The sequence below is a fragment of the Erinaceus europaeus genome, chromosome 16, assembly GCF_950295315.1.
Source record: "Erinaceus europaeus chromosome 16, mEriEur2.1, whole genome shotgun sequence".
NCBI classification, from domain to species: domain Eukaryota; kingdom Metazoa; phylum Chordata; class Mammalia; order Eulipotyphla; family Erinaceidae; genus Erinaceus; species Erinaceus europaeus.
In genome coordinates this window covers 48,968,862-48,996,772 of record NC_080177.1, presented here as the reverse complement: position 1 = coordinate 48,996,772, position 27,911 = coordinate 48,968,862, and the positions used below count along the sequence as shown (strand labels likewise).

Genomic DNA, 27,911 nt, shown 5'->3' with positions numbered 1-27,911 from the left:
CACTCTAATGCATATTTTGTATTTGAACCTTGCCTTAGGCTAATATGACCAAATACATGTTTTTGTTGTTGTTCTTTTTTTTTTTTTTTATATTTATCTTATTTATTTATTCCCTTTTGTTGCCCTTGTTGTTTTATTGTTGTAGTTATTATTGTTGTTGTTGTTGTTGGATAGGACAGAGAGAAATGGAGAGAGGAGGGGAAGACAGAGAGGAGGAGAGAAAGATAGACACCTGCAGACCTGCTTCACCGCCTGTGAAGCGACTTCCCTGCAGGTGGGGAGCCGGGGTTCGAACCGGGATCCTTATGCCGGTCCTTGTGCTTTGCGCCACCTGCGCTTAGCCCGCTGTACTACAGCCCGACTCCCCGTTGTTCTTTTTTTAAACCAGAACACTGTTCAGTTCTGGCTTATGGTGGTGCGGGGGATTGAACTTGGGACATTGGAGTCTCAGGCATGAGAGTCTGTTTGTATAACTATTATGCTGTCTACCCTCTGCCCAAATACCTGTTTAAAATAGAATTACATATATATATATATATATATATATATATATATATATTTAAATATTTATTCCCTTCTGTTGCTCTTGTTGTATTATTGTTGTAGCCATTGTTGTCGTGTTGGATAGGACAGAGAGAAGTGGATAGAGGTGAGGAAGACAGAGAGGGAGAGAGAAAGATAGACACCTGTAGACTGCTTCACTGCCTGTGAAGCGAACCCCCTGCAGGTGGGGAGCCGGGGCTTGAACCAGGATCCTTACGCCGGTCCTTGCACTTGCGCCACCTGCGCTTAACCCACTGTGCTACCACCTGACTCCCAAATTACATATATTTTAAAATTTCTTTATTGGGGGATTAATGGTGTACAGTCGACAGTAAAATACAGTAGTTTGTATATGCATAACATTTCTGTTTTCCACGTAACAGTTCAACCCCCACTAGGTCCTCCTCTGCTGTCATATTCCAGGACCTGAACCTTTCCCCTAGAGTCTTTTACTTTGGTGCAGTACACCAATTCCAGTCCAAGTCCTGCTTAGTCCCATCTTTCAACTTCTGCCTATGAGTGAGATCATCCCATATTCATCCTTCTCTTCCTGACTTATCTCACTTAACATATTTTCTTCAAGCTCCATTCAAGATAGGGAGAAAATGAAATACCATTTTTAATAGCTGAGTATTCCATTATGTATATATACCACAATTTGCTCAACCACTCATCTGATGTTGGACACCTGGGTTGCTTCCAGCTTTTGGCTATTACAAATTTTACTGCTATGAACATAGGCATACACAAATCTTTTTGGATGGGTGTGTTTGGTTCCTTAGGAGAGGAATTGCAGGGTCATGGGGTATGTCCACTTCTAGTCTTCTGAGAGTTCTCCAGACTGCTTTCCACAGAGGTTGGACCAATTGACATTCCCACCAAGAGTGTAGGAGGGTTACTTTGTCCCCACAGTCTCTCCAGCATTTATTGCTGCTACTTTTTTTGATGTATGGCATTCTCACAGGAGTGAAGTGGTATCTCATTGTTGTCTTTATTTGCATTTCTCTGTCAATCAGCAACTTGGAGCATTGTTTCATATGTTTGTTGGCCTTTGGATCCCTTCTGTGGTGAATATTCTATTCATATCCTCTCCCCATTTTTGGATGGGGTCATTTTTCTTGTTGCTGAGTTTGGTGAGCTATTTATATATTTCAGTCATTAGCCTCTCTTATCTGATGTATGGCATGTAAAGATCTTCTCTCTATCTGCAAGAGGTCTCCTCATTTGGAGAGTGGTTTCCTTTGCTGTGCAGGAGTTTTTTAAATTTGATGTAGTCCCACTGGCTTACTTTTTATTTCATCTTCTTTGTAATTGGATTCATTTCATTGAATAAATATGCCTTTAAAATTTAGACAGAAAAGAGTTCTGCCAATATTTTCCTCTAAGTATTTGATAATTGTGGTCTAACGTCCACAGCATGTTGAAATCTCCTACTGTTACTGTATTGCTGTTAATATATTTGTTGGTATGCTTTTAAAAACCCCTTCTGTTTCATTTGGTTTAAATCCCCCCTGCTTAACACTATTCTATTTACATAACCACTTCATTCTATTTACATAACCGCTGTTGACAAGCACCACCCTCCCTCCAGGGCATTGGTTCAATCCCCACTGTTTCATGATATGTTTTTGCTCTGCCCCCTCTCCTTGTCACACTCTGATTTTCACCAGTCACTTTTCTCTCCACCCTCTCTATGTCACATCCTGTTCACGCCCTACTTGGGAAGTATATATAAAGACAGCATTGTTCGTTTTAGTAGAGTTTAGCTTAGCCTGGTATAGATTGCGCTGCATCCTGCATGAATAAAGAGATACTGCGTACAACCCAGCCATGAGTCCCGGGTTGTCTGTTACCCGCCTGTGAAGCCAGCCCATGGAAAACAACATATATTGCTTAGCTCTTCAGCAGATGCCTGATATTTTTAGATGGCCTCTGATTGGGTGCATAGATGTTAAGTCCTCTTGATAGACTGATCCTGTGAGCATTAAGTAATGTCCATCCCTATCTTTTTTTAAAATTTATTTTAATGTTTATCATGTCAGATATAAGAATAGCTGTTCCTGACCTTTTATGTGGTCTGGTGGCTTGTATGATAGTTTTCTGTCCTTTTACTTTGAGTCTATGTTAGTCTTGTTGATTTAGTTGGAATTCCTGCAGACAACATATGGTTAGATTGTGTTTTCTGAGCCATCTTCCTACTCTGTGACTTTTAATAGATGAATTCAGGTCATTGACATTTATTGATATTATATAATGAAAATATTTTAATGCTATTATTCTAAAATTTTAGAGTGTTCTGATATATGGCATGTTTATGATGACATGATTGTTTATAAGAGACCTTTCAGAACTTCTTGCTGGGCAGGCTTGGTGATAGTTAATTCCTTCAACTATTGCTTGTCAGAGAAGGTTTTTATGTCTCCATCTACTTTGAATGACAGTCTAGTAGGATACAGTAGTCTTGGTTGAAAGCCTTTCTCATTGAACACTGGACAGATATCTTGCCATTCTCTTCTGGCCTTTAGTGTTTGTGTGGAGAAATCTGCTGCTAATTTTATGGGCTTTCCTTTGTAAATGACTCTTTGTTTTTCTTTTGCAGCATTCAAGAACTGTTCTTTATCCTTATCCCTTTTCATTCTAAATATGATGTGTCTTAATGTTTTTAAGTCTGGGTTATTTCTGTTTGGGACCCTATGAGCTTTTTGAACCTTTATGTCTTCAATGTTTTCTAGACTAGAGAAGTTCTCAGCTATTATGTCCTGTAAATGCTTTCTTCCCCTCCTCTCCTTCTTCTTTGGCAAGCCAACAATGCATATATTATTTCTTTTGAAGTCATCCCATAGGTCTCTGTTGTTTTCAGTATCTCTTAATCCCTTTTTGAGATCTTTTACTTCTTTTTTAGTTTTCTCTAATTCATCCTCAATCTTGCTAATTCTGTTTCTGCCTCACTTATTCTATTCTCTCTCTCCTCTACTGTTTTCTATAGTTCAGCTATTTTGTTAGCCTGTTCTGATACTGTATTAGGTTGTCCAGCTAGTTGTGCTCTTAGCTCAGCTATTTCAGCTTTCAGCTCTCTAATTACCTCAAGATAAGTAGTGTTTTCTTTCGGAGTCTCATTTGCTGTTCCCCCATTTCTTTATTACTTTCAAAATCTTTCCTCACTCCTGTGACTAATGCCTCAATTAGTGTTTGGATGTTGTCCTCATTCTTATGTGCTTCTATCTTTTTTTTGAGGGGTGATGGTGGTAGGGGCTTTATCTGGGCTTTTATCCTGGTTCATTTTTCCAGTGTTTCTTCTTGGTTTAACCATTATATATGGTGTGTTATGAGGTCCCTCTTTCAGTGTATTTCAATTCACTAATGACACTTGATTTGTGTCTAAGTAAATTACTTAAAGAGTTCACAGTGTGGAAATTAGCAGTTGTTTCATTGTTGTCTCAATCCCTTAGGGGAAGCAGGGTGTCTGTTAATCTCTCTTATGTTCTTTATCTTCCCTGCAAGCTATGGGAGCCTGCAAGCTTTTTAACTATAAGTAAATTCTATAGCTTAATTACTCACTCCTAACCTAGAGATAAAACAGGGTGAGGGAAAGAGCACAGTGGTTATGCAAAGAGACTCCCATGCCCCAAGGGTCCAAAGCTGCAGGCACTGCCAGCAGCCAGAACTAAGCCAAGCAGCACTCCTTGGCCCTAAAAGAAAAAAGAAAATAAAAGAAAAAAAATCCTGTTTGTACTCTGTGGTTTCTGAGGCAGTCATTCAATATGTCTCTGAATTCATGGGGAAAACAATGTGGAAAGGTTGCCACTATACAGCCCCATTTCCAGACCACTGGGAGTATATTTCTTTTCCTGAGTTGCCTGATCAGGTCTCTTCCTCCATATCTTAAGCACAGGGATTCCCTGCTGTTGTTCCAGCCTCCAAGGGACAGTAGCAGTAGAGACTCACAGTTGTATTTGGTGAGCCTTGGGGAATCCTCTCCTACCTTCAGCAATCTATTTGTTGATAAAACTCAGATTGGATGTGGCATCTCAACTGGCAAACTGCTAGACTGTTACTAGTAGCTCCCAAGTAGAAATGGGCTTTCAGCCCTGGGAATCTCTCCTTAGGCCCCTCTCTGTCCATGAGCCACATGTGTTTGCACTCACCTGTGTCTTGATGGGTTCCCAAAGTAATCCTATTCTTGTCATGTTGTGTTCTCAGGTGATCTTTGCTATTCCTAGTTGACTGGGGAGAGGAGAGAGATACAGCTGCTGCTACTCTGTAGCCCTGCTACATATCATATATATATATGATTTTTAAAGTGTGTAGCCTGGCAGATGGAAGGCAACTATGCTCACCCGTATAACACCAACGCCTCCATAGCCTGGCAGATGGTACAGCAGCCTGGAAGGCGGTGCAGTGGATAAAATATTGGGCTGTTAAGTAAGTCCTAAGTTCCATGCCCAGCATTGCACATAAAGAGTTATGCTCTGGGGGGTCAGGTGGTATCACAGTGGGTTAAGTGCACGTGGCACAAAGCGCAAGGACCTGCGTAAGAATCCCAGCTCAAGCCCCCGGCTCCCCACCTGCAGGGGAATTGCTTCACAGGCGGTGATCAAGGTCTGCAGGTGTCTATCTTTCTCTCCCCCTCTCTGTCTTCCCCTCTTCTCTCAATTTCTCTCTGTCCTATCCAGCAGCAATGACATCAACAACAACAACAATAATAATAACTACAACAACAATAAAACAACAAGGGCAACAAAAGGGAAAAAAAATAGCCTCCAGGAGCAGAAGCAGTGGATTCATGGTGCAGGCACTGAGCCCCAGCAATAACCCTGGAGGCCAAAAAAAAAAAAAAGTGGTGCTCTGATTCTCTCTCTCTCTATGTCTATACCCCACCCCTAAAATAAATAAATAAATCTTTAAAAATATTTTAAAAGTAGAACTTTTCATCTAAAGTGATCATTATCTGAATGGTTAGTCACTACCTCTCTAAAAAACTTTTTTCTTTTTCAGATCAAAGAGCCTCCTGAAATAAATTTAGTTCTATACCCCCAGGGCCTGGCTGGTGAAGAAGTGTATGTGAAAGTGGATCTGAGGGTGAAGTGCCCACCCAATTATCCAGATGTGTAAGTACACTTGTAAATAGCATTACTGTGATTGTTTCTACCATCTGGAAATAAATTACTGTTAATAGTATTTTTTCTTCTTGCCTCAATTACACTTAAAATATAGTTTATTAATATATATATATATATATATATATATATATATTTATATTAGAGAGAGGAATTGGGAGATGGAAAGAACCAGAATATCGCTCTGGCACATGCAATGCTGGCTATCAAACTTGATACCCAGCCTGAGAATCCAGTGCTTTCTTTATCCACTACACCCACCTCCTAGGCCAGAAAATAGTTTTCTTTCACCCCTCTTTCATCAAACCACATCAGCACTAAGCATTTTTATGAACCTACCCCATTAGCTCAGCTTAGAGTTGAAGAGTAGTCACTGTAGACAATGATATTTGCTCTAAAAATGCTTTCTCTGGTGTGTTAACTTTTTTTTAAATTTTTTTATTTAAAAAAGGATTAATAAACAAAAACAAAAGGTAGGAGGAGTACAACTCAACACAATTCCCACCACCCAATCCCCATAACCCACCCCCTCCCATGATAGCTTTCCCATTCTCTAGCCCTCTGGGAGCATGGACCCAGGGTCGTTGAGGGTTGCAGAAGGTAGAAGGTCTGGCTTCTGTAATTGCTTCCCCGCTGAACATGGGCGTTGACTGGTCGGTCCATACTCCCAGTCTGCCTCTCTCTTTCCCTAGTAAGGTGTGTCTCTGAGGAAGCTGAGCTGCAGGACACATTCAATCCAGGGAAGCCTGGCCAGCATCCTGGTGGCATCTGGAACCTGGTGATTGAAAAGAGAGTTAACATATGAAGCCAAACAATTTGTTGAGCAATCATGGATCCCAAGCTTGGCATAGTGGAGAGGAAGTGTTAGGGAGGTACTCACTGCAAACTCTAGTGTACTTCTGCTTTCAGGTATAATATTTTGCAGTAGTTTATGGATACATGTGCACATAAGCTCTCTCTCACAGAAACTGGTGTATATCTAGGTTATGGGACTTTGTTAGAAAGTGAACCACCTGAGATGAAATTAGAGTGTACTATAAAAGGAAAGATCTCACCCGAGTAATGAAGCTGAAGGGTTGTCATTCCACACGTGAAGTCTCTGGATACAGTCTGAGCTGAAGCATGTTGAGGTGGCAATCGTTGCGTTGGTTAGGTTGTGATCGGCGGATGCAATATTATTTGGTTTGGATTGGGAGATGCATACGGGAAAGTGGGCCCTAGCCAAGGGTTCCAGGACTGGGGGAAGTAGGGGCTCTATAGTGGAGATGTGAGGTTCCTGCTGTCTTAGGGTTCAAAAAGACAATCAATAGTTAATATTATCATCACATTATTTGTTCATTGGGTTAACTTTGAAAAGTCCCTTTGTTATGGTTTGCTGTACAGTATCCAGTATCTTGTATAAAGCTGTGCTGTGCTATTGGATGCTTCTAATCTACTTGGTCTAGGCTTTTGAGAGAGTCCGCATATCAAATACATAGCCTATATATTAAAAAGATTCAGTTTGTCTTTTGAGAAACTTTGAGACATACAATTGATTTCCCCCCTCTCATATTAATTAACTACTGATTTATATGTCTACATTTTGCTAGGAGTGTACATAGACACCATTCCCACCACCAAAGGACTGTGACCCATCCCTCCCACCCACTCCCACCCCCCACTGGCCCAGGAAGCTGCATGTCTACCCCTCACCACTGGGTTTTTACTTTGGTGCCCTGTGTGTTAACTTTTGTTTCATTCCTCATGAACTAGAAAAAGGAACTATCTAGAAAAAAAGCATACCGATGTTGTAATTATTAAAGTCCTTGTCTATTTAGTTTTTCTTTCTTTTTTAATTTTTTTTCTGGGTTATGGTAGTTCTGGGGACTGAACCTGAGATTCAGAACCTCAGGCATGAAAATCTTACATAATCACTAATGCTTATGCTTATGCTTAGCCCTGGAGTTAATTTTTAAAAGATACATGACAATAGTTAGTGTTGGGAAATTTTAATCAGATCTTAAATCTGAAATTGGAGCAAAGGAGTTGTGGAATGCCAGCAGTCTGGCCACCTCATAGCCTTCAGTGGTCATTGGCTGGCCTCTCTCTCCCCACAGACCACAGGTGACTCTGAATCTAGGCTGTGACACCAGAGTGGCCTGGGTACAGTTAAAATCCCTGCAAGACAGAAGGAAATGTTGCTGGGGAGATAGAGAAGTTCACAGAGGAGGCTCCTGAAAAATTTCTAGGCCCTGTGCTGGGAGCCTAGCAAATGCTAAATGCAAACAAGTTATACTTTTTGGAGTGACTCCTTCTTTGTTTTCTTTTCCAGAGTCCCGGAAATAGAGTTAAAGAATGCCAAAGGTCTTTCAAATGAAAGTGTCAATTTGTTAAAATCTCGTCTAGAAGAAATGGCCAAAAAACATTGTGGAGAGGTAAGAATTGGAAATGAAAGAAGACACTAAAAATTTCCTCACCTTTCTCAGTGCCTATCTTCCTGATGCTTGTGTTTGTATTTGTTAATGTTTATTTGGGGCTTCTACGCTTTTCTATTGACCCTCAAAAGCTATCTTTGACTAGAATATTTTGCTTCATATCAGTATCTAAAAATAGGAACATAGCTATTTGTATTTCTTTACTTTATGACATTTAGGGATGGATATTCCATTCTCACTGATGCTTAACAATTCTGAAAGCAGCCTATGATCCTGTTCATATTTTTTGTACACTGTAGATCTGACATATTCTATTATTTTTTACTCACTGGAGCATTGCTCAACTCTGGCTTGTGGTGCTGGTGATTGAACCTGGGACTTGGAGATTCAGGCATGGAAATCTTTTGCATAACCACTGTGCTATCTCCTTGCCCCCCCATATATATTATTATTATTTATAATAAAATTGTTTATACAGAGACAGTTTAATCACAGATGGGATTATTGTTTTTAGACTAAGATCTTTGTTTACATAACTTTGCCTACTTAATTTATTACTGTCAGTTTTTAAAACTTGGATTAAACATGCAAACACCATTAAAAGACAAATATATTGGGCTTAATACTCCAGTTCCCATCTTCAGGCAAAAGCTTCACCAGCAAGAGGACTTTGCAGCAGGTGTCTCTTCTCTTTATCGCTCACCCTGTATCAGGAAAAAAGAAAAAGGCCACCAAAAATGATGAACCTCATGCAGGCACTGACCCTAAATAATAGTCCTACTGTCAAAATAATAATAATAATAATAAAGACAAATATATACATACTAAGCCACCTCTCAGCACTAAAATAAGGATTTTTAAAAATTTTTATTATTTATTAAAAGGAAACACTGACAAATCATTGGATGAGAGGGGTACAACTCCACATAATTCCCACCACCAGAACTCCATATTCCATCCCCTCTCCCTTGATAGCTTTTCTATTCTTTAACCCTCTGGGAGTATGGACCCAAGATCATTGTAGGGTGCAGAATGTAGAAGGTCTATCTTCTATAATTGCTTCCCTGCTGAACATGGGCATTGGCAGGTTGATCCATACACCCAGCCTGTCTCTTTTTTTTTTTCCTAGTGGAGTGGGGTACTGGGGAATAGGAGCTCCAGGACACATTGGTGGGGTTGTCTGTCCAGGGAAGTCTGGTTGGCATCCTGCTAGCATCTGGAACCTGGTGGCTGAAAAAAGAGTTAACATATAAAGCCAAACAAATTGTTGACTAATCATGAACCTAAAGGCTGGAGTAGTGCAGATGAAGAGTTGGGGGGTGGGGTCCTCCATTCTGTAGATAGCTAGTAGGCATATTTTAGTTATATTCCATAGGGCCTGTGGCTATACTAGTTCTTTTCTTTTCTTTTTTTTTTTACCAGAGCACTGCTGAGCTATGGTTTATGGTGGTGTGGGGGACTGAACCTGGGACTTTGGAGCCTCAGACATGAGAATCTCTTTGCATAATTCTTATGCTATCTACCCTGCCCTAAAATAAGGAATTTTCAATTGCTTCATTGTAGCTGAGGATGAAAAAATGACACTGTGGTGGTCCTCATCTGAAAAAACAGTATGACATTCAGGCATCCTAGGACTGGGGTCATCATAAAGCATGGAGTCTCAGATCCTTGTTGGTTGACCAACCTAGGAATCTTTTATGGCTTCCAGGGGTCAGGGAAGTGACTGTCTATTTATATAAGCAATGTCTAAAAGGGGAGCTTTTTTTTACTATCTGTGAGTCTTTCCTTTCCTGGAAATTGACCATCCTCTTACTGGCCTGTTACTAATAAGGAGAAAACGAGACCTTTAGCTACTTGCCCTTGTGCTACTGAAGAATATATACCATGCTGTGTGGCTAGGTCAAAGCATGGGGTAGTGTGCCCTTTGCCATGACTTACTCCTTATCTGACTGACATATTTGAGACATCATATTTCATCACATTTTCTTGCCTCTCCTGCTGTTTTCCCTATTATGTTAATACAATGTTTCTTTTTAAAAATATTTGCTTTGGGAGTTGGGCAGTAGCACAGGTGGCGCAAAGCACAAGGACCGGCGTAAGGATCCCGGTTGAGCCCCCGGCTCCCCACCTGCACGGGGATTCGCTTCACTAACGGTGATGCAGGTCTGCAGGTGTCTATCTTTCTCTCCCCCTCTGTCCTCCCTCCTCTCTCGATTTCTCTCTGTCCTATCCAACAACAACAACAACATCAATAACAACAACAATAACCACAACAATAAAAAACAACAAGGGCAACAAAAGGGAATAAATAAATATTAAATTAAAAATATATATATATTTGCTTTATTACTGAGAGAGAGAAAAGAACCAGAGCACCACTCTGATACATGTAGTGTTAGGGATCAAACTTTGGACCTTATTCTTAAAGTTCATGACTTTATTCACTGTGCCACCTTCTGCACCGTAATTCCATTTCTCTGTAAATAATAATAATACAACAAAACAATGTTTATTGTAAAATCTTTGGTGTCAGTGATCATTAGTCTCATCCCAACTGTCATTATGTAGGTGGACCTTTTGTTAGGAAAGGTAGTTTCTACTTTTTTTTTTTAAGATTTTCTTTCTTGAGAAAGTGAGAAAGGAAGAGAAAACCAGAGCATCACGTGGGCGTATGTGTTGCAGGGGTTCAAACTCAGGACCTTATGCTTGAGAGTCCAACATTTTATCTACTGCACCAATTCCCTGGCTGCAGTTTGCTTATTTACTTATTTATGTTATTGTATAGAATCAAGTCAAGAGAAGAGATAGAGATACCTGTAGCACCGCTTCACTGCTCATGAAGCTTTCCCCCTGCAGGTGAGGAGTGGGGGCTTGAATGGCATCCTTGTGCAGGGTAACATGTGCACTCAACCAGGTGCACTACCACCCATCCCCTAATAGTTTCTTTTTAAACAAAGCACTACTCAGTTCTGGCTTATGGTGGTGTGGGAGATTCAGTCTGGGACTTTTCAGTTTCAGGCATGCAAGTCTTTTTGCATAATCATCATGCTATCTTCACATCCCCTGGTACCCCTCTAGGTTTTTACTCTTCTGTAGTCAAACATCTTATCAGGTTTACTTGTACAGAAAACACCAGTAAATGTACCAAGGACAGGTGCACCTTGTTTGCCCAGGTAGCAGTATGTCATAATAGGACCCTGAACTGAGCCTCTTGTTGCAAGGACTTGGTGTCCCAGACTTAGAATGTGGCCTGACAAACGATAACCAACATCATAAGTAGGCTCTGAGTGCCTATGCAACTGCTACCTGCTCTCTGATCATCTGTGGGTGATCTCTGTCTCCTCATGCAGGTTATGATATTTGAACTGGCGTACCATGTGCAGTCCTTTCTCAGTGAGCACAATAAACCTCCACCCAAGTCCTTCCATGAGGAGATGCTGGCCAGGAGGGCGCTGGAGGAGGAACAGAGGCTGCTGGAGGCCAAGCAGAAAGAGGAACAAGAGGTGAGAGCCCCATCCTCACAGGCAGCCATCCATGTAGGCTGTCACTGTCTCTGGCCACATAATCATCTTTTTTCAAGATTTATCTTTGCAGTGCAGCTAGTGAAGTCATTTTTAATAGATTTTTTAGGAAGGAAGGAAGAAAAGAAAGAAGGAAAGAAGGAATGCTCAGTGAGAAGGAGCCTTTACCCATTTATCCTGCTTTTAGTATGGAGGGACTTTCATTGCAGTCATAAAATTGACTCCTAGCTTCTGGCCATGTGTGGTCCAGCCCCTCTTTTGTGAAGTCTTCTTGTCTGCAGAAAGCATGCACAAGAGCCACAGGCATGGGGCCACACTGGAGGTGGGCTGAGGAGTCCACAGTGCCTGGGTGGCAACAGTTCAGGTAGCACCCTGCACTATGAATCCACTATTCCTGGTGGCCATTTTTTCTGTTTTATTGTATAGGACAGAGAAAAATTGAGAGGGGCAGGACATAGAGGGAGGGAAAGAGAAAGACACCTGCAGACCTGCTTGGCAGCTTGTGAAGCATCTCCCCTGCAGGTAGGGCGCTAGGGGCTTGAACCCAGATCCCAAGGTCCTTATGCTTAGTATTGTGCTCTTAACTGGATGTGCCACCACCAGGCTCCCATGATGGAAACTTAAACCTGGGTCCTTGCTCATGGTAAATTGTGCACTCTCAAGCTACCACCAACTGTTTAATTTTTTAAATTTTAACTAGAGCACTGTTCAACTCTAGCTTATAGTGGCTAGAGATTGAACCTGGAACCTTAGAGTGTCAGGCATGAACATCTGTTGCATAAGAGCTCTGATAAGAACTGATGCAGCTGGTTGAGGAAGATAGCATGATACTTATGCAAACAGACTCTCATGCCTAAAACTCTTGAGGTCTCAGGTTCAGTCACCAGCACCATAAACCAGAGTTGAGCAGTGTTCTGGAATAATAATAATACAAAGGTAAAAAAAAACTGATGTTACTGTAGTTTGTATTAAATTTTATATATTCAGGTCTCATGGGAAAGGTGGGTTTCAGTTATTAAAATTAAAAGAATTTTGTGATTTTAGAATTTATGTTTGAGTTTCAGAGATTGACATTGATTGGTAGTATGATTTATTTTAGCAACGCGAAATCCTTTATGAAATTCAGAGAAGAAAAGAAGAAATAAAAGAAGAGAAAAAACGGAAAGAAATGGCTAAGCAGGTACTCTATCAGTTTTCCCTTGCTAAAATACTTGTATATATTTTCCTAAACATAAAATCCTCTTACTACCCTCTTGTTACTATAAGTAGTAAAGTCTCAAATCAAGCATGAAAAAACTTCCCCAAATCTCATGTGTTTTGTAACTTAGATTCCCCAAACAGGAAGCAAAGTTAAGAGTTGTTTGTTGGGAGTTGGGCACGTGGCACAAAGCGCAAGGACCAGCATAAGAATCCTGGTTCAAGCCCCTAGCTCCCCACCTGCAGGGGAGTCGCTTCACAGGCAGTGAAGTGGGTCTACAGGTGTCTATCTTTCTCTCCCCCTCTCTGTTTCCCCTTCCTCTCTCCTTTTCTCTCTGTCCTATCTAACAATGATGAAATCAATAACAACAACAATAATAACTACAATAACAATAAAAAACAACAAGGGCAACAAAAAGGAATAAATAAATAAATTTAAAGAAAAAAAGTTGTTTGTTATCCGTAGATGTATTGGGCCTGTGTAACTCCAGTAATTTATCAGATGAATTGAGTGAAGGGAAAAAATAAAGCTTTTATAATTAATCTAACCTAGAAATCTTTCAAAAACATTTTTATTAATGATTTTAATGGCTTACAAGAACATTAAAATTACAGGGATATAGTGGTCCGGGAGGTGGCACAGTGGTAAAGCTTTGATTCTTAAGCATGAGGTCCCAAGTTTGATCCCCGGCAACACATTTGCCAGAGTGATGTCTGGTTCTTTCTCTCTCCTCCTATCTTTCTCATAAATAAATAAAATCTTTAAAAAAAATTACAGGGATACCACACACTCCACCAAAGGTCTTTGCCATTGCCCCTTCTGCCTGTCCCTCCCCCACCCTCCAGGATAGTCACTATAATTCTCATGAAGTTTTAGAGACAGTTTTGCTACTTCCCCCTTTTCCCTTCAAGTTCATGTTATTTCAGTTCTCTATATTCCACACTAGTAAAACCATCCAGTAGTTGTCTTCAGCTCTTTACTTCACTAAGCATAATCACTTCCAGTTTCATTTTGTCCCCCCAAAAAACGAAATCATCTTTTACTTTATCTAGGAGCGTTTGGAAATTGCTAATTTGTCAAACCAAGATCATGCCTCTAGGAAAGAGCTAGGGCACAAAATGACCACCATTCTCCACGGAGGCTTCCCTGACTTTGTAGGAAATGGAAAGCATCGGACACACTCATCAGGACGACCCAAGTAGGTGCCTGTGATTTCTGATCTGGATGGGTGGAAGGTAGAAAAGAGGGAAATCACTTGTGGTGAAATTTGATGGAATTTTTCAGGATCCTTCATTTCTTTTCTTTTCTTTTTTTTTTTTTTTTTGCCACCAAAATAATGAAAGGGCTCAGTGCCTAACAACTCCACTGTTCCTGGAGACCATCTCTCTCTCTCTTTTTTCTTTTTTTTAAGATTTTATTTATTCATTAATGAAAAATATAGGAGCAGAGAGAGAGAAGGAGCTAGACAACACTGGTACAAGTGCTGCCGGGAATAGAATTCAGGGCATCATACTTGAAATCTAATGCTTTATGCATGCCACCTTTCAAACCACTCTTTCCTTCTTCCTTCCTTTTTTTTTTTTTCTGTTTTGATTGAAAGTGAGAGATAAAGATAGGAAAGGAGAACGAGAAGGGTGCTGATGAAATAGCTCACTTGGATAGCGTGCTGCTTTGCCATGTTTACAACCCAGACTTGAGTCTGGTCTCTATAGCAATTAAAGGAAGCTTTAGTGCTGTTATCTCTTTCACTCTCTCTCTCTGCCTCTATTTAAAAAAAAAAAAAAAAAGCTCATGAAGCTTCCCTGCAGTTAGGGATCTGGTACCTGCAGCCAGGTTTTCATGTATAGTAGTGTGTATATTGTACTGGATGAGCCACTACTTTGCCCCCTAAATAAATTAGTTACTACTACTACTACTACTACTACTACTACTAATTTAACCAGAGCACTACTCAGCTCTGGCTTCTGGTGGTGTGGAGAATTGAACATGGGACATTTGAGCCTCGGGCATGAGAGTCTTTTTGTATAACCATTATGCTATCTACCTTCCTAAGTACATTTTTAAAAGCCCATTTAGAAAACAGAATTCTCACTGGTCTTGATTCTGAGTATCTTTAGTGAGCTCTGTAGTAGATTCTGAGTATCTTTAGTGAGCTCTGTAGCTCACTCCCCTTCATAACAGCCAGTGACACTTCACTTACCTATAGTGAAATTCAATCAGACATTTTAAATTACTTATTTATTTATTTAAGCAATTTTTATTTATTTATTATATTTATTTATTTTCCCTTTTATTTCCATTGTTGTTTTTTTATTGTTGTTGTAGTTGTTGTTATTGATGTCATCGTTGTTAGTTAGGACAGAGAGAAATGGAGAGAGGAGGGGAAGACGGAGGGAGAGGGAAAGATATCTGCAGACCTGCTTCACCACCAGTGAAGCAACTCCCCTGCCGGTAGGGAGCCAGGGGCTCAAACTGGGATCCTTATGCCTGTTCTTGTGCTTGGCACCACGTGCGCTTAACCCGCTGCGCTACTTACTACCCAACTCCTTATTTTATTTATTTTTAAAAATATTTATTCTGAGGGGATCAGGCAGTAGCCCAGTGGGTTAAGCGCACGTGGCGCAAAGCACAAGGACCAGCAGGATTCCGGCTCGAGCCCCCTGCTCCTTACCTGCAGGGGAGTCGCTTCACAGGTGGTGAAGCAGGTCTGCAGGTGTCTGTCTTTCTCTCCCCTCTCTGTCTTCCCCATCTCTCTCCATTTCTCTCTGTCCTTTCCAACAACAATGACATCAATAACAATGATAATAATAACCACAACAATGGTAAAACAACCACGGTAACAAGGGAAAAAATGGCCTCCAGGAGCAGTGGATTCATGGTGCAGGCACCGAGCCCTGGGAATAACCCTGGAGGCAAAAAATAAAATAATAATCTGTGGGGCTGTGTGGTGGCACACCTGGTTGAGCACATATGTTACAAGGTGCAAGGACCCAGGTTCAATCCTCTGGCCCCCACCTGCAGGGTGAAAGATTGGTGAGTGGTGAAGTAGGGCTGCAGGTGTCTCTCTGTTTCTCTTCTTTTCTTTTTTTTTTTTATTTAAGAAAGGAGACATTAACAAAACCATAGAATAAGAGGGGTATAATTCCACACAATTCCTATAACCCGATCTCCATATCCCATCCCCTCCCCTGATAGCCTTCCCATTCTCTATCTCTCTGAGAGTATGGACCCAGGGTCATTGTTTCTCTTCTTTTCTATCTCCCCCTTCCCTCTTGATTTCTGACTGTCTCTACCCAATAAATAAATAAATATAATATAATTTTTTAAAGATTTTAATCTGTTTATTTTGATAGAGACAGAGGGAAATTGAGAGAGAAGGAGAAGACAGACAGACAGGCACCAGCATATTTTCTTCACTACTGGTGAAGCTTTCCCCTTGCAAGTGGGGGGAGGGGGAATTGAATCTGGGTCCTTGCACCTGGTAACGTGCTCTCTGACAAATAGGCTACCACCAGGCCCCCTATTAACAACATATTAAAACATCATTTTGGTTCTTTGAAAACAGTTTTAAGTCCTAAACCAAATATTTACATAAACTTTCAGGTTTGTTTACAAGAAGGAACCATTTATGTAATTTCCTTAATTATCTACTACTAAAAAAAGTGAGCTCAAAGTCTGAGAGAGAGGTCATGGGGTACATTATAGTGCATACCTTGTCATGTACACTACCCACGTTTGAGCCCTGTCACTGCATAGGAGTGCATAGCACTAAAGAAAGCTCCGGTGCTATGATGTCATCCCATCTCGGTCGCTCTGCCTCACTGTATGAGAAAGCCAGCCCAGGAATAGTAAAATCAGGCATGCATGAGACTCCAGCTCCAAATATATATATTAGCTCAGAAATAATTTTTGACATTGACAATTAACTACCTACTGTTAAGCACCAAAGCTTTCTCTATCCCCTGATAGGGGGCTGGGCTCATACCTGGGTCACATACACAACAAAGCAAATGCATCATCTAAGTGAGATATTTTATTGGCTCATAAAATCTTTTAAAAAATGAATATTTCAATAGAAAGTATTTGATACATTTATTTTTAGTAGAAATGAATGTGATGAGTAATCGCCTTCGGACATATAGAAAATTATTTTTAAAGTTTAAGTTTAAACATTTATATTTTGTGGTAAATTATATAAATTATCTGTGTCCGAGATTTGACTTTGATATTAGAGGTCATTAGCAAATTTATACAAGAAGGACAGAATATTCTCTCTCCCCTTATATCTGTAGAAAAGTCTCTTGTATGTAGTGCTTGTAGAATGCCAGTTATATGTCTTCTAGAACAGCTTTCTGTGAATATCCAAAAAGGAAAATGAAAAGAAATAGTTTCAGGCCTTGGTGGTGGTACACCCAGTTGAGCACACACATCACCATGCACAAGTTCAAGCCTCCAAACCTCATCTGCATGGGGGAAGATTAATGAATGGTAAAGCAGTGTTGTAGGTATCTCTCTTCCCCCTCTATCCTCCCCTCCCCTCCCCTCCAATCTTCTCTGTCTCAATTTAAGAAAAGAAGAAGAAGGGGAAGGAGAAGAAGAAAAAAAAAAAAAGGCTGCCAGGATGGGTGGAGTCATTATGTAGGCACTGAGTACCAGTGATAACCCTGCTGGCCAAAAAATAAAAATAAAAAAGAAAAGAAGTTAAATATTTTTATTTATTTATTGAATACTTTTGGATAGAGATAGAAATTGAGAGGGAAGACAGAGATAGAGATACAGAGGGAGAGAGAGAGACCTGCAGCATTGCTTTACCACATGTGAAGCTTCTCCCCTTCAGGTGGGGACCAGGGGCTTGAACCCAGGTCCTTGCACATTGTAGCATGTGCACTCAACTGGGTATACCACCACCGAGAACCTAAAAAGAAAATTAGTTTTCATCTATGGTTGACCATGGTTGCTTTGCTTATTTGCATCCAACTCCAGCACTGTGTTGATTACTGCCTAGAGAATAATGACTTTTCTTAAAGTGGAATTTACATTTTTTTAAATCAAAGCACAGCTCATCTCTGACTTAGGTGGTGCAGGGGATTGAACCTGGGACTTTGGAGCCTAAGGCATGAAAGTCTCTTTGTATAGCCATTATGCTGTCTCCCCTGCCCAAGTTTACATGTTTCTTTGATTAAGAAATGAAAATCTTCAGTGCACAAATTTCTTCATAGCATGTTCTCCATTCCCCCCAACCCCACAACCTCAATGCTTGGAAATGAACCAAGGACTTCATTTATGTGCAGTCCTTCTGACCTCTTTCCTTAGTCCAATTTTCATTCTATAGTTTCAGAAAGAGAAAGGGAAAGTGTGTGTGTGGGAGGGGCATGTAAGAGAGAGGAAGAACCTAATGACTGTCTAACCATTCATGGAGTTACACCCCTGATGCTGTTCATGGTGTTCCCATATGAATCTAGGGCCTCATACATGGTAAAGCATGCACTTCATTGCTGAGCTGTCTCCCAGCACCCAGTGGTACTCTCTTTTTCCTCCTTGCTGTTCTTTGATTTTTTTTAATTTTTAAATTACATTTATTTATTGGATAGAGACAGCCAAATATTGAGAGGAGACAGGGAGATAGAGAGGAATAGAGAGACAGAGAACCCTGCAGATCTGTTTCGCAACTTGTGAAGCTTCCTCCTTGCAGGTAGGGTCTGGGGGCTTGAACTTGGCTCTTTGCACATTGCAACATGTGTGCTCAACCAGGTACACCACCAACCAGCTCCACTGTTCTTTGATCTTTAAGGGTTGGAAAACTCTTATGAAAATAAGTCTATGAAAATGTGCCATTTTGTGAGTTGGGTGGTAGTGCAGTGGGTAAGCGCAGGTGGCGCAAAATGCAGGGACCAGCATAAGGATCCTTGTTCGAGCCCCCATCTCCCCACCTTCAGGGGAGTTGCTTCACGAGCCATGAAGCAGGTCTACAGGTGTCCATCTTTCTCTTCCCCTCTCTGTCTTCCTCTCCTCTCTCCATTTCTCTCTGTCCTATCCAACAACGATGACATCAATAACAATAATAAAAAACAACAAGGGCAACAAAGGAATAAATATTAAAAAAAAGAAAATGTGCCATTTTATTCTTTCTGTTAGCAGATAATAGTAGAGATGACCTCTTCATCAATGTTGGTGACTAAAAGCAATACAATCTAACTATGTTTACTTATTCACTCATTTAGCAGAGATTTAATGAGCACTTACTAAATTCCTGCCACCTTTCTGAGTCTTCAAGATTCAATAAGCAAAATGAAGAAGGTCTCTGATTTCATGGAGCCTGTGTTCTAGTTGGGAGAGACTGTGCAAGCAGAGGTCAGATAGTGGCTAGCAAGGTACAGAGAATTAAAATAGGATGTGTTGGAGAAAGGATGGATGGATACTGTTTATTGGGTTCATAGAAAGAATATGAGCTGGATTTTGAGTGACTGGAAGAAAGTAGCTATAGATAAGGGAGACTCCAGATCTGGATATAAAGAGACCACCCGTACAGCTGCAGGGCATCTGGCACTGAAGGTTCGTCAACATGCTCACACGATCCTTTTCTTTCACAAGAAGGATAGTGTGCCTGGAATCATCAAGTGAGAGGGAGACTGGTAGTCAGAGATGGCTTTGCTGACGAGTTCAGGTATAATGAGAAGCCTCATATTGGGGCAGGCAGCAGGGAGAGTGTTCACCAGGAACAAGGAGATCATCTGATTTCATACTGTATGAAGTTTTTTGCATACAGGAGAACAGATACCTGGAAAACAATTGTATAGATGTGATTTTCTTTTCATTCTTCTCCTTCTTTAATTGCCACAAGGATTATTGTTAGAGCTTTGCACCTGTACTATTCCACTGCTCCTGGTAAATCCTGTTTTTTTTTTTCTAAGATAGAGATAGAGAGGAGAGATGCCACAACAGTGTCCCACCACTTGTGAAATTTCCCATGTAGGTGCTTCCATGTGGTGACTGGGGGCTTGAACCTAGGTCCTCAAATATGATCAAGCATGCACTCAATTGGGTGAACTATCTCCTTCCCATCACATATCTGTTTCTTTTTAATGGGGAAGGTACTTATTTTACTAAGGAAAAAGTACAACCAGAATATTATTGGATTGCTACTTGCAAAATTAAAAACAAAATCTTAAAAGTCACAGTAGTTTTCCTTTTTAATTTGCTCTGGTTTCCTTGATATCTCATTTGTGCCTGGCACGGCACTGAGGCTGCAGATGAGTAAATAAGGAGGGCATTTCACTATCAACTCATAGTGGGAGGAAAGACAGACTAGGATTCAGCTCAAAATCATATCCCATAGCCACAAAAGCTATGCTCATAACAACCAAAACAACAACAGCAAGACCAATAAATTCCAAACAAAAAAATGACTGTCTAGCTTGGGTGCATTTCATTTATACTTTCTCCTCTCTCCCCCTCAGTGCACTGCAACCACAATGATCTCTTGGCTATTTGAGCATACTATACTCCTTCTGTCTCAGGCCATACCTGCCACTGCCTGAGATCTGCTTCCTCTGATACTTTGCATGAACACTTCCTCCTTAGTCAGTGCTCCTCAATCATGATCTCTTAAGAGGCGTCTTACCTTATAACCTGATCTCCACTCCACTGCTTAGTCATTTGTTATCCAATTCTTTGTTTTTCTTAGAACTTATTAGCAGAAATTCTTGTCATCTGTCTTCTCTGTTTTATTGCCTGTCTCCTGTCATGAGTATATGAAGTTTGTGAGAGCAAGAACCTCATCAAAAGAGAAAAGAAAAAAAAATATAGGAGAGTTATGAGCTATGTAGAGGAAAGAAACTTATCTGGATGCTGGAATAAGAGATAAAGTGAGAGAAACTTATCTGGGTGCTGGAACAAGAGATAAAGTGAGAGATATATTTTTTTAAATTTTGTGGAGCTGTGGCTTCACATATATGTTATTTCACTGCTTCAAACCCCTAGTCCCCAGCTGCAGGGGGGAAGCTTCACAAATGAGGAAATAGTGTTGCAGGTCTCTCTCCCTCCCTCCCTCTCCCTCCCTCCCTCCCTCCCTCTCCCTCCCTCTCCTCCTTCCTCCCTCTATTTCACTCTCCCCTCTCAATTCTCTCTGTCTCTACCAAATAAATATTTTTTTAAAAAATTTAAAACTAAAATTAGGGGCTTGCAGTTCACCTGGGGAAAAGCTCGTGAGGAGTTGAGTAACCTTCCTATTAGCACTGTCAACTCAAGCCCTGGTAAGACTGTGTGTGAATGGACTAGTGAATCAGAGACAATGAAGGGGAAAGAATTTTTTGTGACTGTCTTAAATAAAAACAGCTCATTGCCCACATTTATTTTATTTTTAAGACGAGAACGTCAGTATTCTGTATGTAGTGGTAAAGATTCTCCTGGCTCATGTGAAGTTCTCTATTTCTCCCTGGGTGGTCCTGAGCAGCTCATGGTGCACAAAGGGAAACACATTGGTGAGTAAACAAGCTAAATTAATTGAAATTATCCTAACAAAAGTGAAAAGGAAGGAATAGGGTAGAATGGATACAATACCATACAACATACAGACCAAGAGAGGCTGTTAAGTTTATACTCGGGAGTCGGGCGGTAGCTCAGTGGGTTAAGTGCACGTGGCGCGAAGCCTAAGGACCAGCTTAAGAATCCTGGTTCGAGCCCCTGGCTCCCCACCTGCAGGGGGTTCGCTTCACAGGCGGTGAAGCAGGTCTGCAGATGTCTGTCTTTCTCTCCCCTTCTCTGTCTTCCCCTCCTCTCTCCATTTCTCTCTGTCCTATCCAACAACGATGATATCAATATTAACGACAACAATAAAACAACAAGGGCAACAAAAGGGAATGAATAAATAAATAAATATTTAAAAAAAAAAAACAACTTAAAAAAAAAGTTTATACTCATTGTAGCTCCCATTCCTAGTGACCAGAACAAAAACAAAAAAAATCACTCAGGTTTCCGCTTTTGAAAAAGTAAACTGACATAATACAGATTTTTGTATATATGATTTGCAGAGAGATAATTTAAAGGTTGTAATCATTGGAGCCAGGCTCACCAAGTAGAGTGCACACATTACCATGCACAAAAATTCTGGTTGAAATCCCCACCTGCAGGGGGGAATGCTTCATCAGTGGTGAGCAATGCTATGGGAATCTCACCTTATCTCCCTCATTTATTCACTGTCTTTCACTCACTGTAAAAAAAAAAATGAAAAGGGGGCTCAGGTGGTAGCGCAGCAGGTTAAGCACACATGGTGTGAAGCTCAGGGACCAGCATAAGGATCCTGGTTCGAGCTCCTGGCAAGCACAATGAAACAGGTCTGCAGGTGTCTATCTTTCTCTTCCCATCTTTGTCTTTCCCCTCCTCTCTCCATTTCTCTCTGTCCTATCCAACAACCGAATGGAAAAAAATAGCCTCCAGAAGCAGTGGATTTGTAGTGCAGGCCCTGATCTCCAGTGATAACCCCAGGTAGCAAAAGAAAAAAGTAAAGAAAATAGTTTATATATCAATTAATATTAGCCAAGTTTTTTGAAAAACAACATGGTTGAGATTCTATGAATCAATAGAAGTTTTCATTATGTGTATGCTTTGCTAGTTAAATAACACCCAAATGATTTCATGTGCCTTTCACCTTTAATGACCTTTTCCTTTGTTTCCTCCACTAATTCGGTTTTTTCCCCCTGTGGGTACACTTTATTGAAGGGCACATGACACACTGGCGGACCCCACTTCCACCCCACCCCATTCCTATAAAAGTGATTAAAATGCACTATCCACAGCCCTGTGGAGGGAGGGGCAGTGTGAGGAGCTTGATCTCCAGGGTGACTCCCTTCCCAGGATGATGGGACCCTCCTCTTGGGGTTTCCCTGAAAGCCGGGGGGGGGGGGGGGGGGCTGCCACTAACACTTTCTTTTCCTTTCTTTTATTTAACCACTTTTATTCTTCTTATATTTGATAGAAAAGAGATTAATTGAGAGGGAAAGGGATAGAGAATGAGAGATAAAAAGAGATACCTACAGTACTGCTTCACCACTTGTGAAGCTTCTCCTCTGTAGATGGGGACCAAGGTCTTGAACCTGGGTCCTTGCACATGGTAACATGTGTGCACCACCTCCTGGACACCAACTCCATTTTCTTAAGTTTATATTTATCTGTTTAATATCTCCCTGGTTGGCTTGTTTGTACCTCACAATAAAAGCCACTTTCTTTTTTTTTTTTTAATTATTTATCATCTTTATTTATTAGATAGAGACAGCCAGAAATTGAGAGGATAGGAGAAGATAGAGAGAAAGAAAGACAATTGCAGCATTGCTTCACCATTTCTGAAGCTTTCCCTCTGTAGGTGAGGACTGGGAGCTCAAACTCGGATCCTTGTGCATTATATTATAATGTGTGTATCACCACCCGGTTCCAAAGCCACTTTCTTTTCTATGTGTCTTATTATTAGCTCTGTTTGCTAATATGGTTAGCTGGAGTGAAATTCAGCTAGTTGAGATTTGAATTGTTTCCATTAAAACTAGGTTTTCAGGGACTGGGTAGTGGCACACTAGTTGAACATGTGTTACAATGCACAAGGACTCTGGTTCAAGGCCACAGCCCTCACTTGTATGGGGAAAACTTCACAAGCAGTGAAGTAGTGCTACAGTTATCTCTCTTCCTCTTTCTCTTGAATTTTTTATCTTTCTGTCTCTCAATTTCTGTCTCTATCCAACAAATAAATAAAGTAAACCCACTTTTTAAAAAAGTATGTGTGGGGGAGTCAGGCTGTAGTGCAGTGGGCTAAGCGCAGGTGGCGCAAAGCACAAGGACCGGCATAAGGATCCCGGTTCGAACCCCGGCTCCCCACCTGCAGGGGAGTCGCTTCACAGGCGGTGAAGCAGGTCTGCAGGTGTCTATCTTTCTCTCCTCCTCTCTGTCTTCCCCTCCTCTCTCCATTTCTCTCTGTCCTATCCAACAATGACAACAACAATAATAACTACAACAATAAAACAACAAGGGCAACAAAAGGGAATCAATAAATAAAATAAATATTAAAAAAAAAAAGTATGTGTGATCTGACTTTAAAAAAATGGATTTTTCAGTATCTATTTTCTTTGCTCTAAAAGACATCATATTTTATCAGCCATGCAGATATAGCTACTAACTGACATATATGGATCACTTGCATGTACTAAATTTGACAACTTAAATTTAATTTTTAACTATGAATATTCTTTTTTTTTTAATCATTGCCAGGGCTTCAGTGCTCTTGGATGACTTCCCCCCCCCACCCCCCGCCAGATAGATCAAGAGAAACAGACAGAGAAAAAAATGTCAGTAGTGCTGAGGTGAGAAGCCCAGTCTAGGGCCAGGCAGTGATGCATCTGGTTAAGCACACACACTACAGTGCATAAGGAGCTGGGTTCAAGCTCCTGGTCCTCACTTGCAGAGCTTCATCAGTGGTAAAGTGGGGCTGCAGGTGTCTCTCTGTCTCTCTCCTTCTCTGTCACCGCCCCTCAATTTCTGGCTGTCTCTATCCAATAAAAAAATAAATAAGAAGCTCAGTCCTATGTGACTTGCTTTACCAGGGTAGAAACAGAGGGGATAGGGGCCAGGTGGTGGCGCACCTGGTTAAGTGCTCACTTTACAGTGTGCAAGGACCCAAGTTCAAGCCCCTGGTCCCCACCTGCAGGAGGAAAACTTCACAAGTGGTAAAGCAGGGATGCAGGTGTCTCTCTGTCTCTCTCCTCAATTTCTCTCTATCTCTATGAAATAGTAAATGAAGATAAAAATATAGAAAAAAGAAAAGGGATAGAAGAGAACTAAAATATTGGTATTATGGGTGGCATTTACTCCCTGTTTTCCAATTTGTTGGTTATCTTCTACTATAGTATTTAATGAAAATGCAGATTTTTAAAAGAAAAAGTTTGGGGAGTCGGGCGGTGGCGCAGTGGGTTAAGCGCACGTGGTGCAAAGCGCAGGGACTGGTGTAAGGATCCCGGTTCAAGCCCCCGGCTCCCCACCTGCAGGGGAGTCGCTTCACGGGTGGTGAAGCAGGTCTGCAGGTGTCTATCTTTCTCTCCCCTCTCTCTCTGTCTTCCCCTCCCCTCTCCATTTCTCTCTGTCCTATCCAACAACAAAGCAACGTCAACAATGGCAATTATAACCGCAACAAGGCTGCAACAACTAGGGCAACAAAAAGGGGGAAAAAATGGCCTCCAGGAGCGGTGGATTCATGGTGCAGGCACCGAGCCCAGCAATAACCCTGGAGGAAAAAAAAAAGAAAAAGTTTGGTGCAAAGAGATTTTTGTTTGTCATCACTAGGGCCTTACTCCTGTTCCAGGTTGACTCTTTTTTAGATAGAAAGAGACAGAGAAACAGAAGACATCACAACCTTCCTTCAGTGCAGTGGAGGCCAGGCTCAAACCTGGGTCACATATGACAGAATAGTGGATTATCCAAGTGAGTTGTCTTGCTGGTCCAGTGTTAAGAGAGACTTAATTCTTTCAGTTACAAGTGAAAACTATATACCTTTCACTAAATGAACATGTCTCTCTCTTTCAAAGTATTTTATTCATTTTATTTTTGAGAGAGAGAAAGACAGAAAGAAACACCAGAGCACTGCACAGCTCTGGCTTATGGTGGTGTGGGGGGTTGAACCTGGGACATTGGAGCCTCAGGCATGAGAGTCTCTTTGCATAACCATTATACTATGTACCCCTGCCCAATATGTCTCTTTTTTTTAATATTTATTTTATTTACTTATTCCCTTTTGTTGCCCTTGTTGTTTTATTGTTGTAGTTATTATTGTTGTTGTCATTGTTGGATAGGACAGAGGGAAATGGAGAGAGCAGGGGAAGACAGAGAGGAGGAGAGAAAGATAGACACCTGCAGACCTGCTTCACTGCCTGTGAAGCAACTCCCCTGCAGGTGGGGAGCCGGGGTTCGAACCGGGATCCTTATGCCGGTCTTTGTGCTTTGCGCCACCTGCGCTACAGCCCGACTCCCAACATGTCTCTTTCTAGGCACAAATTTAAACTGTGACTTCTGGTTTCTTCCCTTGAAACCATAGGCCAGTTGATATATACTAAAAATATTCAAATTGCAGCCTGGGATGTTGTGCAATGGATAAAGTGTTGGACTCTCAAGCATGAGGTCACAGTTTTGGTCCCCACTATCATATGTACCAGAATGATGCTCTAGTTTACTCTCTCTCTCTTCCTTCTCTTTATAGTTAATTCATCTTTTATTTTTTTCTGTTTTTTGCTTGTTTTATTTCTATTTTTATAAGATAGAACAGAGAAATGGAGGTGGTGGGCGGGAGGCATCAAGGGAAAAAGAAAAACAGATACCTGCAGACCTTCTTTGGTGAATCATGAACCATCCCCTGCAGGTGGGTAGTAGGGGCTCAAACCCTGGTCTTTGCACATGGTAATGTGTGTGCTCAACCAGGTGATGCCACTGCCCAGTCCCCTCATCTTTTAATTTTTAAAAATATAGATGTATTGGGGGCCGGGTGGTAGCGCAGCAGGTTAAGCACATATGGTGCAAAGCTCAAGTACCGGCATAGGGATCCGGGTTTGGGTTCGAGCCTCCGGCTCCCCACCTACAGGGGGGTCACTTCACAGGTGGTGAAGCAGGTCTGCAGGTGTCTATCTTTCTCTTCTCCTCTGTGTCTTCCCCTCCTCTCTCGATTTTTCTCTGTCCTATCCAACAACAGTGACAACAATAACAATAACAACAATGATAAACAACAAGGGCAACAAAAGGGGAAAAAATAGCTTCCAGGAGCAGTGGATTCATAGTGCAGACACTGAGCCACAGCAGTAACCCTAGAGGAGATATATATATGCATATATATATGTATGTATTTATTTGTCATTAAGAAAGAGAAGATTAAAAAATAACTTTAAAAACAAAGTCAGGTGATATAGACAATACTTTTGAAAAAAATCTAAACTTTGTATTAAGGAAATCATTGGTGTATGCAAACTCCATGTTAATAAAATTTGTTTTCACTGTACAATTTAATCTGCAGTGATAAGCTATCTTGAGGGACTGTTCCTATTTTCTAGCCCCTTCTGTAACACCCTTTGGTGTTTAACTGTGTGAAGGCAGCTCTATCACCAGGAGACATGGTCTGTCATTAGCAGCTGGCTGGCTGATAATGGCCAGTGGGAGACAATGTTAGTTTGAGAGTAAGACCCTATTGTCAATTCATATGACTTTGCAGTATTTAAAATTTAGAGCCTAAATTCTATTGTCAAATATTTAAAATTGGTTGCAGACTAACATGTGTTGCATGAAGTCACCTCTCCTATAGGTAGCACATGACATCTAGTTGAATAAATGAATAACCTTCTTTTTGTACGTCTACAGAAAATGTGCCCATGAGATTTAATTGCATTGTCTTTCAATGTGCAGGCAATGATGAGCAGCTTGGAAAATTAGTTTACTATGCTTTGGAAACAGCCACTGGGAGCTTTGTCCTGTTATATGAATGGGTCCTTCAGTGGCAGAAGAAGATGGGTCCTTTCCTTACCAGCCAAGAGAAAGAGAAAATTGACAAGTGCAAAAGACAGGTATACTTCTACAATAACCCCTAATCAAAAGGTCTAACCTTTCAGGCCCAGGAGGGCTCAAGCAGAGCAGCTCTGCATCTGATGAGCTAGCGAGATGGTTTAGGCCATCAGAGTTTTGTTCAGCCAGAGCGTGAGAAGACCAGCACCTTTTCACTAGAGCTTGCTCAGCCCCTGGCTACCTCTTTGAGAGCTTTCACAGCATGGTCAGAACCATTGTCGCTGCTTTCTTCACCCTTCTTGGTTTTGATTATGACACCGACAGCCATCTTTTCAAACTTTTGAAATAATACTTGCTAAATTACACTTTTTTGGGTAAACTTTTGAAATAATGCTTCAAATGTGAATTTTTTAAAATATTTTTTAAATATTTATTCCCTTTTGTTGCCCTTGTTGCCTTTATTGTTGTTGTTATTGATGTCGTCGTTGTTGGATAGGACAGAGAGAAATGGAGAGATGGGGAAGACAGAGAGAGTGAGAGAAATATAGACACCTGCAGACCTGCTTCACCACTTTTGAAATGACTCCCCTGCAGGTGGGGAGCC

The 27,911-nt window shown here is 41.0% G+C and overlaps 1 protein-coding gene across 6 annotated transcripts in view; it reads left to right on the top strand.

Moving 5' to 3' along the window:
- EIF2AK4 (eukaryotic translation initiation factor 2 alpha kinase 4) overlaps positions 1-27,911 on the top strand; it is a 162,543-nt gene that overhangs the window by 23,046 nt on the left and 111,586 nt on the right. For 5 of the 6 annotated variants that reach the window (XM_060175102.1, XM_060175103.1, XM_060175101.1 and 2 more), the window contains exons 2-8: positions 5,539-5,651; positions 7,972-8,074; positions 11,425-11,577; positions 12,695-12,775; positions 13,846-13,991; positions 21,158-21,273; positions 27,212-27,369. In XM_060175102.1, coding sequence (XP_060031085.1) covers positions 5,539-5,651; positions 7,972-8,074; positions 11,425-11,577; positions 12,695-12,775; positions 13,846-13,991; positions 21,158-21,273; positions 27,212-27,369 — 870 coding nt within the window. Of the gene's footprint in view, positions 1-5,538; positions 5,652-7,971; positions 8,075-11,424; positions 11,578-12,694; positions 12,776-13,845; positions 13,992-21,157; positions 21,274-27,211; positions 27,370-27,911 lie in introns of those variants that run through there. The other variant, XM_060175105.1, reaches the window with a different exon arrangement.